Consider the following 17,406-nt stretch of genomic DNA (forward strand, 5'->3'; position numbering starts at 1 on the left):
ATAACTTTTGCTGTGAAGAAGAAATCCTCTCCAAAGTTACTGTACTTATTGGTTATACTGTGACTTATTTTGCAAATATACCCTTTGTGATAGCAAAGCCAATATGGATTAAAGATAGGGGGGCACACATTTTGGCAGCCGAGGCCACACAGCCTGATAAATTTTGTACCCCTCCATAACTTTTGCTGTGAAGAAGAAACTCTCCAAAGTTACTGTACTTATTGGTTATACTGTGACTTATTTTGCAAATATACCCTTTGTGATAGCAAAGCAAATATGGATTTAAGATAGGGGGCACACATTTTGGCAGCCGAGGCCACACAGCCTGATAAATTTTGTACCCTCCATAACTTTTGCTGTGAAGAAGAAATCCTCTCCAAAGTTACTGTACTTATTGGTTATACTGTGACTTATTTTGCAAATATACCCTTTGTGATAGCAAAGCCAATATGGATTAAAGATAGGGGGGCACATTTTGGCAGCCGATGCCACGCAGCCTGATAAATTTTGTATCCTCTATAACTTTTGCTGTGAAGGAGAAATCCTCTCCAAAGTTACTGTACTTATTGGTTATACTGTGACTTATTTTGCAAATATACCCTTTGTGATAGCAAAGCAAATATGGATTTAAGATAGGGGGCACACATTTTGGCAGCCGAGGCCACACAGCCTGATAAATTTTGTACCCTCCATAACTTTTGCTGTGAAGAAGAAATCCTCTCCAAAGTTACTGTACTTATTGGTTATACTGTGACTTATTTTGCAAATATACCCTTTGTGATAGCAAAGCCAATATGGATTAAAGATAGGGGGGGCACACATTTTGGCAGCCGATGCCACGCAGCCTGATAAATTTTGTATCCCTCTATAACTTTTGCTGTGAAGGAGAAATCCTCTCCAAAGTTACTGTACTTATTGGTTATACTGTGACTTATTTTGCAAATATACCCTTTGTGATAGCAAAGCCAATATGGATTAAAGATAGGGGCACACATTTTGGCAGCCGAGGCCACACAGCCTGATAAATTTTGTACCCCTCCATAACTTTTGCTGTGAAGAAGAAATCCTCTCCAAAGTTACTGTACTTATTGGTTATACTGTGACTTATTTTGCAAATATACCCTTTGTGATAGCAAAGCCAATATGGATTAAAGATAGGGGGCACACATTTTGGCAGCCGATGCCACACAGCCTGATAAATTTTGTATCCTCTATAACTTTTGCTGTGAAGGAGAAATCCTCTCCAAAGTTACTGTACTTATTGGTTATACTGTGACTTATTTTGCAAATATACCCTTTGTGATAGCAAAGCCAATATGGATTACAGATGGGGGCACACATTTTGGCAGCCGATGCCACACAGCCTGATAAAATCTGTATCCCTCCATAACTTTTGCTGTGAAGGAGAAATCCTCTCCAACGTTACTGTAGTTATTGGTTATACTGTGATTGATTTCGCAAATAAACTCCTTCGTGATAGCTTCGCACAAAATGTAAACCGAGTGTAAATTCACCGGAGAGCGACGTGTTTCCATGATCGCGTCTGGTTTTACAGTATTATAGTATCAAAGTATTTTTCTAGACAAAGTATTCCCAGCAGGTTATTTCAGTGTACAGTTTAATGTAAATTGTCTTCCACACGGCACATTACAATGTCACGAAACTAATATTAAATTAATCGAGCCTGCCGTTTTCCAGCTTTTACTCTTTATTGCGTCGACTGCAGATCAGTGACAAGTAGCGTACAGAACGGAGCTGGGCAAGTGGCTCCTCCTACTTTGCGCGCTCTCGTGGATGGGGAAACAATTTTTGACGGGGGTAACTACTTTGGCACAACACCGGCAGGTAGGATCCATGAGCGGATGTTAACACATACTATCCCAGACTAACATAAATCACTCCGTCTTAAATAAATTTGTCATTTAAAACAAATTTGGGTCTGATTAATAATAAATCACAACAAATAAATTGGCACGTTAGAAATATAGGAAAAACCACACAATAATAATAACCACTGCAGCCAAGAAGAGTGCCTGACGAGCCCAGTTATAAGTAAGCTATTAAGACTCAACTGTACACTGTGTTCGTGTTTTCCTCCGGAAAAAATAAGTTCCGTTGGAGCAGCCTTTCAACGCCTCTCTCTGTCTCCCGCAAGCAAAGTTGACCCAGACAACAAAGTAAAGCTAGTTTTCGGCTACCAGCCCGACACGGAACCGGACGTATTAGCCAGAGGTCCCTTTACTACGTTTCGTACTACGTACCTTCAGTAACAGTAATAAATCACAGCAATAGTACATTCATGTAGTTGTAAACAGCATGATAATATATTAAGTATTCCAAAGTATTCAGAATACGTTACTCTCATTGAGTAACGTAACGGAATACGTTACAGGATACATTTTGGGGCATGTATTCAGTATTCTGTAATGGAATACATTTTAAAAGTAACCTTCCCAACACTGGTAATGCTAGTACTGCTACTACTATGCTTTAGTAAGTTACTAACCTGTTCTGCTGCAGCGAGTTGATGATAGTTATTTTTTTGCTGCAGTAAATGTGCCTCTGATTTTGACAGATGATGCTTTCCCTCCTTTGCAGTCTGTCTTTTCTTCTCTTTAATGAGTGCTGCTGCTCCCAGAAGCTTGTTTAATTTGCTTAGTTTTCCCAATCCCACTGTTGCACACGACCTCCCTTGTGTCTTGTTATCTCTCATACCGTGTGTGTGTCTGTATATGCTCATTTGCACACAGTTTTATTCAATTACGCGTTTCACGTTTTCTCGCTGAATTGTAGTTTTCCCTTCATGCAGATGAACCAGTTAAGACTCCCAGCCCGGCTCTGAGTAAGACCCCGCTCATCCTTAACCGTCAGGCTTTTACTTATGTGGCATGTATATCTGTGTTTGTGTGCTTGTCTGTCTGCAATTTTACATTTTGCAAGAGTAACGGAGGGTTCCTGTGGCCTGTGGAGTTCTGCAGAACTAAAAGATGGGATGTTTGCTTTGAGTGTGCTGGTGGAGATGTATAGGGAGGTCAGAAGGAGCTTCACTTGTCTTTGTGGATCTAGAGAGTATGAGGAAATAAGGAGTGGCAGAGAAGTATGTTAGGGTGGTGGAGGAAGCATATGAGGATGGTGAGATGTGGAGTAGGAGTGACACAAGGGTTCAAGGTAGGGTTGGGATTTTATCAGCGGTCAGCTCTGAGCCCCTTTTTGTTCAAGTGGTGATGGACAGCTTGAGAGATGAAGGTCAGGCAGGAGTCTCCATGCACTATGATGTTCGCTGACATTATGATCTGTAATGAGAGGAGGGAACAGGTGGAGCCTGGAGCAATGGAGGTATGCACTGGAGAGAAGAGGAGGGGAAGTCGGTAGAAGCAAGACAGTACGTGTGTTAATGAGAGGAAGAAAGGTGTAACAGTGAAGCTGCAAAGAGTACAGGTAGTAAAGATGCACGAGTTTAAATATTTGGGTTCAGCCATGCATGCAGAGCAATGGACAGCGCACAATGTCAGGAGTGATTTGTGGCCTGCTATGATGTATGGTTTGGAGACGGTGCTGCTGACAAAATGACAGGAGGTGGAACTGGAGTTGGCAAAGCTGAAGATGCTAAAAGTTTTAATACGAGTGACAAGAATGGACATGATTAGAAATGAGTACATCAGAGGGACAGCTCAGGTTGAGTAGAGACAAAGTTAGAGGCGAGGATGAGACAGTTCAGACATGTTCATAGGAGGGATGGTGGATGTATTGGATAAAGTTGAGTATGGAGCTGCCAGGCAGTAGGAAAGAGGAAGACCACAGAAGGGTCATGTATGTAGTGAAGGAGGACATCCAGAGGGTTGGTGTCACAGAGGACGATGCTAGGGATGGGGTGAGATGGAGATGGCCGAAAAAAACGCGTTTTAAACATTTTCATCTGTTTTCATCTTTGTTTGCTACTACATACACTCACTGGGCACTTTATTAGGTACACCTTTTGCCCTCAGAACTGTCTTAGTTCTTCATGCCATAGATTTGACAAGGTGCTGGAAACATTCCTCAGAGATTTGATCCATACTGAGATGATAGCATCACATAGTACCTGCAGATTCATCTGCTACACATCCATGATGTGACTTTTCTGTTCCACCACATCCCGTGGGAGCTGTGATTTGAGCATTGTGGCATGGTGCGTTGTCTTCCTGGAAGAAGCCATCACAAGGGTACAAATTTTAGCCCTACAATCTGAATGTTTCAGCATGAAGCATGTTGCTATCATACAATTTTTGTGATCCTTGAATTGTAGCCTCAGTTTCCTGTTCCTAACTGACAGGAATGCCACCTGTAGCCCGTCTGTTTCAGAGATTGTAACCAGTGGTTATTTGAGGTACTGTTGCCATCCTATCAGCTCAAAGCAGTCTGGCCATTCTCCTCTGAGCTCTGGCATCACCCAGAGATCAGCAGTTTGTCACTAACAACCATGCCATGTTACTTACATCACCTTTCTTCTCTATTCTGATGCTCAGTTTGAACTTCATCAGGTCATCTTGACCTAAATGAACTGAGTTGCTGCTATTTAATTGGCTAATTAGATATTTGTGTTGATGATCAGTTGAACAGGTGTAGCTAAAAGAGTGCCTAGTGAGTGTATTTTCTCACATGTTGAGCCTGTAAATTTAAAAAATACAACATTTTGTTGCAGCTATGAAGGCAGCTGTTTTGATCCAGCGATGGTACCGCGCTACATGGCCCGTCTTGAGATGAGACGCAGGTACACCTGGAACATTTTTCAGTCTATTGAATACGCCGGGGAACAAGACCAGCTACAGGTGTCTCTCACTACAGGCATCTATTTTGCAAATTTCAGAAGTATCATAAAGCTTAAACATGTGTTTCTTTTTTTTTTTTCAGCTCTCTAGTTTCTTCACTTTCATGCTGGACAACTTCACTCAGCTGAATGGGAATGGGCCAGGTTAGGGAGAAAATTCTAATATCTACAGCGTAAAAGGGTGTATTATTATTATTACTTTCACTATCATCATCATCATTATTATTATTATTATTATTATTATTATTATTATTATTATTATTATTATTATTATTATTTTGCATGTCTAAAACTTAGATTTTGCCTTTAATATTTGGAACTGCTGAAGTAATGTTTGCTTCCTTTTGGAGTAAAATATCACACTGTAGCAGCTAAATAAATGTGCCTAATTTTAAGAAACATTAGTTTTCTTATCAGTTGGTGTTTAATGATTGTTCTTTTAACTTTTCCAACACCCCATTGCTTAAATTAACACCATTTTGTTTGTTATGCCACTGTACTTTAGATATTTTGATCTAGACGAGGAAACCCATTGCGTATACCCCGTTGCTTAGCAACTACTGTGAATGTGGAGGCCAATGTGTCAGTGTGGTGCGCTGAAACAGCTGTGGCTTAAGTGTGTATTGACCCGCTCTTCCAGCTCAAAAGCATAATGCTTCATTGACAAGCTAATCCTCAGGGAAGCCCTTTTTTGCTCATCATCTCCTGAACATCTTCTTCATGGGTTTTACATTAAGTCTACGTAAGGGATGCAAAGAGGCCAGACTCTGCTGTCTCGGTTTACTACGTACGGGATCTGTGTTTTTATATTTGTTTGTCAGAGACAATATAGAGGAAATAACACAATGGGAGAGGAAATGGGCCTCTGGGTAGACGTCTGTCCCAGCACTGTTTGTTTGCATAATTTAGAGACTGTCAGGATTTGTTCTTATATTTGAAACATCATTGAGGTCTCAAATATGAGAAGAATATTTAGTATATTCTATATTACCTATATATGAGATTATAGTATAGCACCTGTATATGAGATTTGTGTAGTTTAAGACAACGAGAGAGAAGAAAAAAGCAACAATACACTCCCATTACAGACAAAATAGAAATTGTTGGTGACAAGCTTATCATTGATTAAGTCAGAAAAAGAAGAGCTGTGTGGTGGGTGGGTTGCAAAGCAGCTTGCAGATGTGCTGCAACTATAGTCATGTTAAAGCATGTTCAGAAGCGCCACCTAGAAAACATTTTGCACTGGGATGCTTAAAAGGGCATCAGCTAAGCCATCATCTCACGTGAGCTGGCATTAATAATTGATTGCTAGCTGAGGTTTTAAGGGTTTATTTATTTTTTTCATATAACCAAATATTGCACATTCCTGTTTTGGATTTAAAGGATGTAAAGGTGAGGATAGAGGAAAAGGTACAGGATACATACCATTTACTAATTTTTTTTCTTGACAAAGATAAGATTTCATGTTTGTGGACATCTAGCTTTCATTTTAAATAAATTATATAATATGTAAATTGCGTTTCAGACTTGATCTCCCAGCTGCTGGATCCAGTGGTCGACCCATGGTTAGACAGAGAAACCTGCTACAACTTGATCCATGTTCCAGAGTCCTACACCGGACCTAGACTGTCGTTCCTCTCTCCGTCGCTGATACAAATGCACTCCTGAGTGCTTTTAAGGATCAGCAGGTACAAATATGAGCCTTTCACTTTGTCTCTTAAACATCTGATTGTCTGCTGGTTTAGATTTGGGGTGCTCACTGCTTTTTTTCCACACAGACTCTCCATGCCAGATATGTTCTCCAGCTGCTGTATGAGACCAAAAAGCTCCTCAAACAGATGCCAAACATAGTCCACTTGTCGACATCCTACTACAAAGAGATCACTATATGTGGTGGGTCTCAGTGTCTCTTGTTAATTTAAGCTTCAAAATTATAAGTTTTCAGGACCACAAAAATTAAAAAAAAAAAATATTTTAATCTCATTGTAGCCTATGCTACACTGCAGTGAAGCACAGACCAAATGAATGATCTCCATAGTTTTTAAATGATAGATGATGCCTTGTTGTTGTTTAAATACAGTTGATTGTATCTTACTGGCAGCTTCCCAAGAAAGGTAAGTCCTACTTATTTGCACACTGATCAGCCACTTGACTCCTCTTGCACAGCTTTCCTCCTCCTACCTTTGCATGTCATTAAACTCAAGAATACTTGAGTAACAAAATGAAAAACACACACTCATAAGGCTGAGGTGGAGCAATCCTTATGATTAGGGAGTTTTAGACCACTTCTGTAAACCCATAAAGCAACAGGACTTCAGTTTCTTGATTGCAGTGACTTTTTTTTTTTTGTACAGGTGATCTGCATGGGCGACTCGATGACTTACTACTTATATTTTATAAGGTAAGGCTGCCCGTACAACAGCTTTCTTAAGCATCATTCGTGCATCATCTACCTCACAGCAATATCAGATTTCATGTAGATTTTTTATAAACAAAAGACTGAACCCTCTGCAGTTAAATCCTAAGCAGTCGCTATATGTAATTTTTATTTTTTAATAAATTTTTCTGCCCATCAGAGAGCAAAGAACAACTAACTGACATGCGTCACGAAACTACTCACATATTTATGTCCATTAGTCATTCTTTAGACTGTAGGTCATTGCAGGGGGGTTGTCTATGACGACAAACCTCAGATGGTTAAATAAGTAAAAGCTGAAGATCTGACTGTTTTTGTTTTTCTCAGAATGGCCTTCCCTCTGCAGAGACACCGTACGTGTTTAATGGGGACTTTGTGGACCGTGGAAAAAAGTCAGTTGAAGTGGTTATCCTGCTGTTTGCCTTCCTTTTGCTTTACCCAGACTACATGCACCTGAACCGAGGAAACCATGAAGACCACATAATGAACCTCAGGCAAGTTTGGAAAAGGGTGAAGTGAAAAATATTTACCTGTCTAGGTTCACCATGAACACGAGGAGAATAGAGTATCAGGGTTTAAAGGTATGTTGTTTTCTTTTTTCAGATACGGGTTCACAAAGGAAGTCATGCAGAAGTACAAGGTAAAGTCCAAATACATGCCGTCAGTCTGATTTTTTTTTTTTTATGTCCACAACTCAGTAAGCACTTTGCAGCTTGGTGACTGTCACAGCTGATTTTTTTAAAATTACTGTTCTCGCCTGTTTGCAGACTCATGGCCGTGAGATCCTTCAGCTGTTTCAGGATGTTTTCAGCCTCCTGCCCATCGCAACAGTTATAGACGGAAAGATTCTGATCGTTCACGGAGGAATTTCAGACCAGACTGATCTGGACTTCCTGAGCTCCATAGAGAGACACAAGGTCAGTGGAATCAATCAGCTGTGGCCACCAGGGGTCAGAAAAAACAACTTTTTACATGCGGACACACTCATACCCACCACATATCAATGTAGCTGTGTGCAGCATGAAAAAAGTGGTTTGTAGTTTTATCCAGCAACAGGAGGCAGATTCCTGAGACGCATATCGAGACATGTTGTAGAGTTGGTTCAGCAGCTTCTCAGTAACAACTGCAAGGCTTAGTTATTGACAAGTTATTAGAGTAGCTTCTTTCTAGGTCTGCTACTGTTTGAATAGGGGTTAAAATGGGATTTGGCAGGTGGGGAGACCCTAAGGTTGGGTGTCGGAGTGCGGTGTGGGAAAAGGCATCACTTTCCCTACTTCTCAGTAGGGGTGGCTGTGGCTCAGGCGGTGAAATGGGATTTCTACCCACTGGAAAGCAGTGATGGGAATAACGGCGTTACAAGTAACGGCGTTACTTTTTTCAGTAACGAGTAATCTAACTAATTACTATTCCTATCGTTACAACGGCGTTACAGTTACTAACAAGGTAACGCGGTCCGTTACTATTTTTCAACAAACAGACGGTTGAAGCCAAGGGCGTTGATTTGGCATGGACGGAAGGGACATGTCCCCACCAATATCCAGCGATTATTGAATTGTCCCCACCAATAATTTGATCTCTTCGAGTAAAGAAATACAAACCCAATAGAAAGAAAAAAAAAAGATCTGTCAACGTCTCATTCGCCCAGCGGTGCAGAAAGAGTTAAATTACGTTCTCTACTGGAGTCCTACCTCATGTGACAAATATGGCCAATGTGATTGGCTGTGCCTTTCAGGGAGCTTTGTTTAGTTTTAGCAGCGGCAATCCTGCGCTGTGAGGACCTGCAAGGAGGAGAGGAGGATGGCAGCAAAAAGGAAGAACCTGGTTATAAGAAAGTATTTTTCAAAGAAACCTGTAAGTCACTTAAAGTCAAGTTCACTCATAAAATGTGTCCGTCATAATAACGTTACAGGCAATACCAGGCCATACATGCCAACCCTCCCGATTTTTCCGGGAGAATCCTGAATTTCAGTGCCCCTCCGAAAATCTCCCGGAGCCACCACTCTCCCCAATTTCTCCCGACTTTCCACCCGGACAACAAAATTGAAAAACCATATCCCAGATTAGCCCAGCCAATTCCAGTTTCCAACAATGGCTTCTATTACTGCAGCTACTTAGTATTAATATTATTACTTATTACTCTTTCTGGGTCGTGAAATAAACTTTAAACATATTTTCAGGCGAGAATGTAGTTGTGTAAACTTCAAATAACTTCAACATGTTATTGTTTGGCCTTTTTCAGTGTTTTATTTGTTCGTGAGTAAATCGGTTTGGCTGAGATTAAAGTTATTAGATTAGATTAGATTAAATAAAACTTTATTAATCCCTCGGGAGGGTTCCTCCGGGTTTTCACACAGCTGAATAAATGTCAAACAGAAAACTGATTAAACAGAAGTGTGAGATGGTCGAGAATCTACGCAAGCGTCCGGTTATATTTTATTTTATTTAGACAGCAAGGAGCAGACGGCAGAGGTGACGTAATTATGAAGGCTAGACCCCGCAATTTAACAGTCGCTCATTTACGGTCTACCCGGCTTTGGAGGACCCGGCCCACTTAGACCGCGAAGGCCGGGTCCTCAGGTGGACGCAGCCTCTGAATTTGGACACCCCGAAACAGGCCGGTGACATTTAACTTATTTTTCCCGATAAGTAAACACTGTAAAACCCCTTTGAATGTCTCCCTAATTCTGAGGTCTCAAGTTTGGCAAGTATGTGCTAGGCTTTGGCCCACATCAGTCTAAAACTGTATGTAACCATGAAAAAAGTGTTGCCATGTCCACCAGGACAGTATAGTATAGACAGTATAGTATAGACTCCTTCACATAGTGGACATTGAGTTGTTGTGTGGGGCACCAGTAATCCATGGGTTGCTGTAACAGTAGTTCATGTTTAGAATAAAAAGTCCCAGCTCACTGAGTTGATCGGGGCAATAGTGCCTAAAATGTTGCATAATTTTGCTGAGAGATCTTTTACTGTGGTAATCTTAGATGAGTAGTTTTATGGACAAAACCAGCAGGTCATTCAGTGTTCCCTTAGTGCTAATGTGTAAGAGATGTTGGTGTACTATAACTGAAGTAATGTTGTTAGGTCCTTAAAGTCATATTCTTTTATTGTCATGACTCTATTTGAAGCTTTTTTTTAAATTTTTGTATGATACCTGATTTATATGGAATATGGCTGAAGTAAACTAAAGTCTAAAATCAGTCATTTGTTTAATAGTAATTTAACATTATGAATTGTAATTTTAAATGGTTTAAAAGCATGTAGAATAGCATGTGTAGGCAAGTATATTTCTCCTTTTTTTTATCAAGAAGCAAAGACAAAAAGGAAAAAAAAAAAGAAACAGGGCAGGGTTCGGTGGTTGAATCATCCGTCCCCACCAATGCCAAAACCAAATCTACGCCCTTGGTTGAAGCTGTGTTCAGTTTACCGCATCTTATATCAGCTGCACGGAAGTAGCTGTAAGTAATCTGGACGCTACAGCTTTAAGCAGCTGCGCGCTCCCGCGGACGGTAATCACGATCACTGTCTAGCACAACACCTGGAGCTAAGGAGGCAAAACAATCGCATGTGTGCTGCTGTTTGACTGAGGAAGAATAAAGTAATCGTGGTAAGTCAATCACATGACCACTTAAAGACAAAGCAACAAGGTGCCAGTTTTTAAATTGTGTCGATAGGCCGCGTAAAACCAGAGTCATGATAAACAAGATATACGCGGCGTTTTTTCCTCAATAGTTTCGCCACGTTAGCGCTAGCAAGCACTCTCTGCTTATGAGCAAAAAAACAAAACAAAAAAAAGTTTTAGGAGTGACGGCGAGAGAAAGAGAGAGAGGGAGAGAGAGAAAGAGAGAGGGAGAGAGAGAAAGAGAGAGAGCAGGAAAAGAGAGAGAGCGAGTTTTGAGATGTGAGATTTGTGACGTTTAGCGTGTTTGGAGTGTGTAGTTAATGTGTTGTCTTGTGTAGTTAGTGTGTAGTGTTGTGGATAGTTTTGTGTTGTGTGTCAGAACAATGAGGCGACTGCTGTCTCCAGGTAGAAACAGCAGTGATACACCTGCTGCTGTCAGACCTGCAGGTATCAGGCTGTGATGTTCTCCTTTATAGTGGACAGAAATGATTTTTTTGGAGTGGCACAAATAATTTGTGGCATCTTATTGAAGAACAGCTGATTGTTCTGTAAATAGTTTGAAATGGTTATTTAAAAAAGGGTAAAGGTAAATGGATGCAAATAACTTTGTTGTTTGCAAAACTTGTGCATAGGATTTTAAAATTGACAATTAATATTTGCATTTGAAGTTATGAAATATGATTCATTAAACATGTTTATGGTTGTTACAGTAAAATATAACTTTTTCTACTGTGATTTTATGTTTTTGTCTGATTTTAGATCAATTCTGGTTATACAGTATGACAAAATGAGAACATAACTGTAAATTCAGGCACGTGAGGTTGTGCTAAAAAGAATGATACCAAACAAGGCAAAGCAAATAGTTTTTAAAGTTAAAATGTGGAGAGAAAATCAAGAGTAGTAAAAAAATGGCCAATTATACCCTGGACGCCAGGGGGTTAAACGTTCTTTGTTTTTTTTTTAAAGTAACGCAATAGTTACTTTTCCAAGTAATTAATTACTTTTAGAATATTGTAACTCAGTTACTAACTCAGTTACTTTTTTGAAGAAGTAACTAGTAACTATAATTGAATTACTATTTCAAAGTAACTTGCCCAACACTGCTGGAAAGGTAGCGGATTGATCCCGGACTCCTCCGGTCTGTGTGCTGAAGCATCCTTAAGCAAGATGCTAAACCCTGAGTAGTGTGATTCTGTGTACGATGTGTATGTTAGAAATCAGTCACATAAGCTCTAGTTAAATTTTATTTGTATGCAGCCTATAATCAGCTGGCTTCTGCTGCTGCTCCAATATTCACTGCTCCTTGTGGATTTAGCCAGCTGAATTCATTAAGATCTAAGCAGATGTTCTTGAGCTGGTTGGCTGATTTCCAACCCCTAGACAACATAAAGCTGGTAAAAAGTAAAAGTAAAAAAAAAAAAGTAAATTGGTGAGTGATTCTAATCAACACCATAAATCTGGTGTCCTTGATGTAACTGAACACTGAAAACAAAAGCAAAGTGTGCTTTGCAGTCCAACACAGAGCATCATTGTAAACATCACCTGTTTGTGTGTTTGTTAAACTGTTTGAAAAGTTGCATTTGAAATTCCCTGCATGATTACTCTGTTTATGCTCACTCATCCTCTATAGCGCTGATTAGATTCCGAATTAGGCCATCATGAACAAACTTTATTCACATCTGCGCCTTGAACACATCATAGAGATGAGAGGTAAAAGGGATGTGTTGATGGTGTAAGCAGACACGTTTAATTGCTCATTAATCTAAAAGCGCCGCAATGCCTTTCCAGACATTTCCAGCCCACTTCAACCCCAGTTTGTGGGCTTTTATTATGGTATCAATCTGCATTCAAGATTGCTACCCAAGTCCAATTAATGGACTCCTGCTTGATAAAAACAAAAATATTTAGCCTGACAAATTTTGAAGGTTTCTGCGACACTGCAGTGTTTCACACTAGGATTAGCTGAATAATGAAGCAGCAAACCGGAGGCCAGGTTTCCAGCAGAGGGGTTAAAAACAGGGACTCATGCACAGGGATTAAGAGAAACCGTTTGTTTTGCAGGACCCATACAGAGTAGTTTGACTTTGCTTCACTGTTTGGTGCTCTGGTGACATTCACTAAGTTTCAGTTTCACAGAGCTTTTCTTCTGGCATGAGTGTCTCAGACAATTGCAAAAAGATGTTTAAATGCTTCTAATATGGCAACCTTCAACACTCTGTCCTGTACCTATGCTATTTTATTGTTTTTACTATTATTATTTTTATTTTGAATGATGGTTTTGAAAGAAAATGACACAAAAATAAAATTGTATTTGAATAAATTATTGCATTTATTCTCTTAAAATGCAGAAAGCACAGAGCATGAATGGTCATCACAGGTATCTCAGACTGCTTTAATATGTGTGAAAGTTATCATTAAGGTGGATTTTATAGATTAATTTGTTTATTTTTACATTAAAATACTCATTTACTGCTTGCTAAGCACTGCACTAAAGATGTGTATATACTTTTTTTTCCACCCTTTTTTTTTTTTATGTTCCTTTTCTGTCTTCACGTTTTGCTGTTTGTCAGCATGTTGTTTCCACCTCACTGCTACCTCCCATTCCTTCCTCTTGTAGGTGAAATCTGCCCTGAGATTTCCCAGGTGCAGTTTGGAGCACCTGGACATCAGTCAGTCCTGCAGACAGACCAAAAGAACAAGATCCACAGACAGCTCTCGTCCCAGCAGCAGTCGCAGTCAAAACAAGAACCAAAGGACACCCAACACGAGGTGTGACCGCAGCCCACAGACACTCACATGTGTTATGTAGTAAGGTCAGTGTGCAGTTAGCTCCTGTTAACAGCTACAGGGCCTCTTTTCTACCGCCGTTTGTTTTTTCTCTAGGAAGAAGCGATGCAGGCTCAGCCGACAAGACAGCGCCGCCTCCACCTCTTCCTCCTCCTCGTCTTCCTCGTCTTCCTCTTCACTCTGCTCTCCTCGAACCCCATCCTGCCTCTCCCGCATGCTTTTCCATCTTCTCCTTGCATGCCTTACTCTGTTAACGTCCTCCAAGTGCCTTTCCTGGACTCTCTGTCCTCCATTCCCCTCCCGTCACCTTCGCAGCATGAGCAGGAATGGAAGCAGGTGAGAGGAGCAGAGAACACATTAATATTGTTTAATAATCGGCTCATTTGATGAGGTCCTTCTTTGTCTTGGTCAACACTTTTATCTGCTTTACTCTGGAGCAGATAGTGGATATATTGTGGAGTGACCCTAAAATCCAAGATGGCTGCAGTCCCAACACCTTTAGAGGTGGAGGCTGCTACTTTGGCCCTGACGTCACCCAGAGACTACTGCTCCAACACGGACTCCAGCTGCTCATCCGCTCGCATGAGTGCAAACAAGAAGGATACGAGTTCTGTCACAATGGAAAGGTAGACAAGGTGCAATCATTTCATTTAAAAGTGTCACTAACACTTTAAAATACAGCCAAGACTAAGGGCTTAATATCCCTGTAATTAAATGGAATTTCACTGTAATTATAGTTACAGTTAAGTGTAGGTGCCCTTGGATAAGAGGATAATAAGTAATATTTTTACACAAAGAAATAATTATAATCTAAGCAAATATAAGTAGTCTGTAAATAATTCTAGGTAATGTGTAAGTAATTTTAAATAGCGCATGACGAGCTTTAAATTTTGTATGTAATTAAATTTAAGTAGTGCATAAGTGATTTTTTGTGCCTAAATTCTAGATATAATACAGGAAAGGAGATATAAATTACACCCTAAGTCATTTTAAGTAATTCTAAAGTAATTTTGTACTGCATCATTTCTTTGTAATTTTGCAGAAAAACAAACAATTTTTTCCCATCTTACATTGTAGAATTTAGGGGAACCAGCCGTGTTATGGAGTGGCTCCATCATACGGTCACATAGGCCTGAGAATTTTGATGGTATTTATCTTTTCCTTGTAAGTCGTTGTCGGAACAGTCATTTCATTTATTTTGGCAAAGTAAAAGGACAGTTGATTAATAAAACATTCATCATGAACATCAACATAATGAATATTAAGTAATGTTGTAAAAAGCTGAGATTAATCAATTTCATAATACCACCCACACCATGGAAAATACTGCATATTTACGATGTAAGATGAGGTAATATTGTTTGTTTTTCAGATAAATTACCAGGAAATTGCACAGTACTTAAATTTATTTGACTTGTTACCTCTTATTCTAGTGTGCTTACCTTTAAGTATTTGAAGGTAAATATATTTCAAATGAAGTACATTGCCTTGTTGAGACTATTTGCATATTATAGGTGATCACCATCTTCTCTGCGTCCAATTATTACGAGGAGGGAAGCAACCGAGGAGCCTATGTCAAACTGGGGCGAGAGCTGGTGCCTCGCTTCTACCAGTACCAAGTCAGCCGGACCACTCGCAAACTTACACTGACACAGAGGTAACACGGGTGTCTGGTGTGTCTGTGTGAACTGTGGGGCCGATGAAGCAATGCTCAGGGTAGTAGCACTGAAACTAATCATGGCAAAATCATTTGCATAATTTTATAATTCTATTAAATGTGTAAGAAAGGTTCGTTTGTGTGTAAGAAAGGTTCGTTTGTGTCTGCAGAGTGCGAGCCGCTGAGGGCTCTGCTCTCAGAGCCTTAAAGGAGAAGCTGTTCGCTCACCGCTCCGAGCTGATGGTCGGCTTCCAGCAGTACGACCAGAATAACACAGGTGCTCTCTTCTCACTCCATTTTCTTATAAATTTCATGTTGTTTTAATGTTCAGGTTTGATTCCCAGGCTGACATGTAGAGTTTCTACATTTGCACACGCCTTGCTTCAGGTCGTGTGTCGGTCTGCGAGTGGGCTCTGGTTCTGGAGTCTGTACTGAGACTGGACCTGCCGTGGAGGACGCTTCGTCCACACTTAGCCCGTCTGGCACCAGATGGCAGCCTGGAGTATCAGTCCTGCTTCGAGGATATGGGACCAGGCATTCCCCTGCCGCAGGTCAGAAACGAAGGGGTAGAAAGGAAACGCGTACATTCGCTCGAGTACTGAGCTTAAAGGAAAAAAGAGATGAAGGAAAACCGTTAAAGTTCACTGTTTTCATCTGAAGTTATACGCCTAATATAAACATCCCTTTGTCTTATTATACAATACTCCAGTCACAAACATCCAGATTATTGAAAGGCTAATTACCTCTTCACAGTATTTTTTTTACATAGCAGTTCTTTCTCATTTGCACTTTTAAAACAGTCCATTTTACTCCTGATCCTGTTCTTTTGTCTACAATGTTGAACTTGTATCTGCGAGGAGGGATTCTGCCCCTAGTGGTACAGTTACTTCTAGCATCGCAGTACATGTTCTTGCACTGCTGCTGTTAAACACAGCTGGTAGCACTCCTGTTTTTTTTCTTTCAGGTCACTCCAAATTTGGCCGAAACTCTGTTCAGATACAGGACAGACATTGAGATAATATTCAACATCATAGACAAAGATCATTCAGGTAAATAAAAAGCCAAAAATATTTTTCGAGATAATGTTTCAAATAAGCCAAAACTGACTTGTACGTGAGTGATGTTTGTTTTAACCTGTAGGTCTAATTTCCATTGAGGAGTTTCGTCAAACTTGGCGTCTTTTTAGCGCTCACTTGGGGGTTGCCATCGACGACAGTGCCATTGATGACCTGGCCCGGAGTATTGACTTTAATAAGGATGGCAGTATAGACTTCACTGAGTTCCTAGAGGCATTTAGAGTGGTACACAAACTGGACAGCAAAGATCAGCAACTGCATGAAAAGATGGATGGAGAGAAGAGGACAGGCTGAATACTAAACTGTGGAAGTACCGATGTAGGATACTGTAGGATATAACAAAGAATACTTGAAGACCATACCACTGGAAGTGATTAGGTCATGATTCATTGGCAGATTTCTCGATTGTGGTGTGTGGGTTAAGGTTAGGAGGGGTATGGCTCCGGGAATGCCAATATCTAAGGCTGATTTAAATAAAGTGATATATCTCAAATTTTATTATGTCTTTTATTGCACCACCAGCTTTTTAGAGGGGCTGACTGTGGAAAAAAACGTCTTAACAACTGCTGGCTCTAGTAAAATGAATATTTCAAAGAACAGCACAATAGAGTGAAAACCTTTACAGTGAGCTGATTAAAAAATCAGCTACAAAATCAGAAGAAGCTCTCGAGGCGTTGTGTACTTCAGGCACTGTTTGATTTACTTTTATTCATTTTCTTCCACAGAAATTGAACTGAAAAATATGGTGCGATTGAAAAAGCTTGTACAGCTGTGCCTAATAAAGTTGACTGAATGTAGGTTTACAAGTATTGGTGTAAAAAAGACTTCCTTTTTTTTTCTTAATAAAATAAAAATAATATTTGTGTGTGTGTGTGAGTGTGGACAAGTGTCTAAGACAGACTGAATGTTCAACTCTGTTTGGCTCAAAGCTGGTAGAAAGTTCAGCTGTTGAACTTTAATCCGCGTGCTCAATAAATACATTTAGAGAGCGAGGAAGAAGTCCCTGGGATTTTCAAAGTAAAAGCCCACTGAATGCACTAT

The 17,406-nt window shown here is 40.1% G+C and overlaps 1 protein-coding gene across 1 annotated transcript in view; it reads left to right on the forward strand.

The window, feature by feature from the left end:
• Positions 1-16,911, forward strand: part of LOC116311735 (protein phosphatase, EF-hand calcium binding domain 1) — a 36,964-nt gene extending 20,053 nt beyond the window's left edge. The window contains 21 exon segments of the mRNA XM_039608700.1: positions 2,810-2,842; positions 4,682-4,714; positions 4,717-4,808; positions 4,891-4,951; positions 6,333-6,437; positions 6,440-6,495; positions 6,586-6,700; positions 7,162-7,208; positions 7,551-7,717; positions 7,827-7,863; positions 7,991-8,140; positions 13,463-13,562; positions 13,600-13,616; positions 13,733-13,832; positions 13,835-13,968; positions 14,073-14,258; positions 15,147-15,289; positions 15,460-15,566; positions 15,677-15,840; positions 16,254-16,338; positions 16,430-16,911. Of these exon segments, the coding sequence (XP_039464634.1) occupies positions 2,810-2,842; positions 4,682-4,714; positions 4,717-4,808; positions 4,891-4,951; positions 6,333-6,437; positions 6,440-6,495; positions 6,586-6,700; positions 7,162-7,208; positions 7,551-7,717; positions 7,827-7,863; positions 7,991-8,140; positions 13,463-13,562; positions 13,600-13,616; positions 13,733-13,832; positions 13,835-13,968; positions 14,073-14,258; positions 15,147-15,289; positions 15,460-15,566; positions 15,677-15,840; positions 16,254-16,338; positions 16,430-16,659 (2,162 nt within the window). The 3' untranslated portion in view covers positions 16,660-16,911.
• The last annotated feature ends 495 nt before the right edge of the window (positions 16,912-17,406 follow it).

The sequence above is a fragment of the Oreochromis aureus genome, linkage group 1 (assembly GCF_013358895.1).
Source record: "Oreochromis aureus strain Israel breed Guangdong linkage group 1, ZZ_aureus, whole genome shotgun sequence".
Taxonomy (NCBI): Eukaryota; Metazoa; Chordata; class Actinopteri; order Cichliformes; family Cichlidae; genus Oreochromis; species Oreochromis aureus.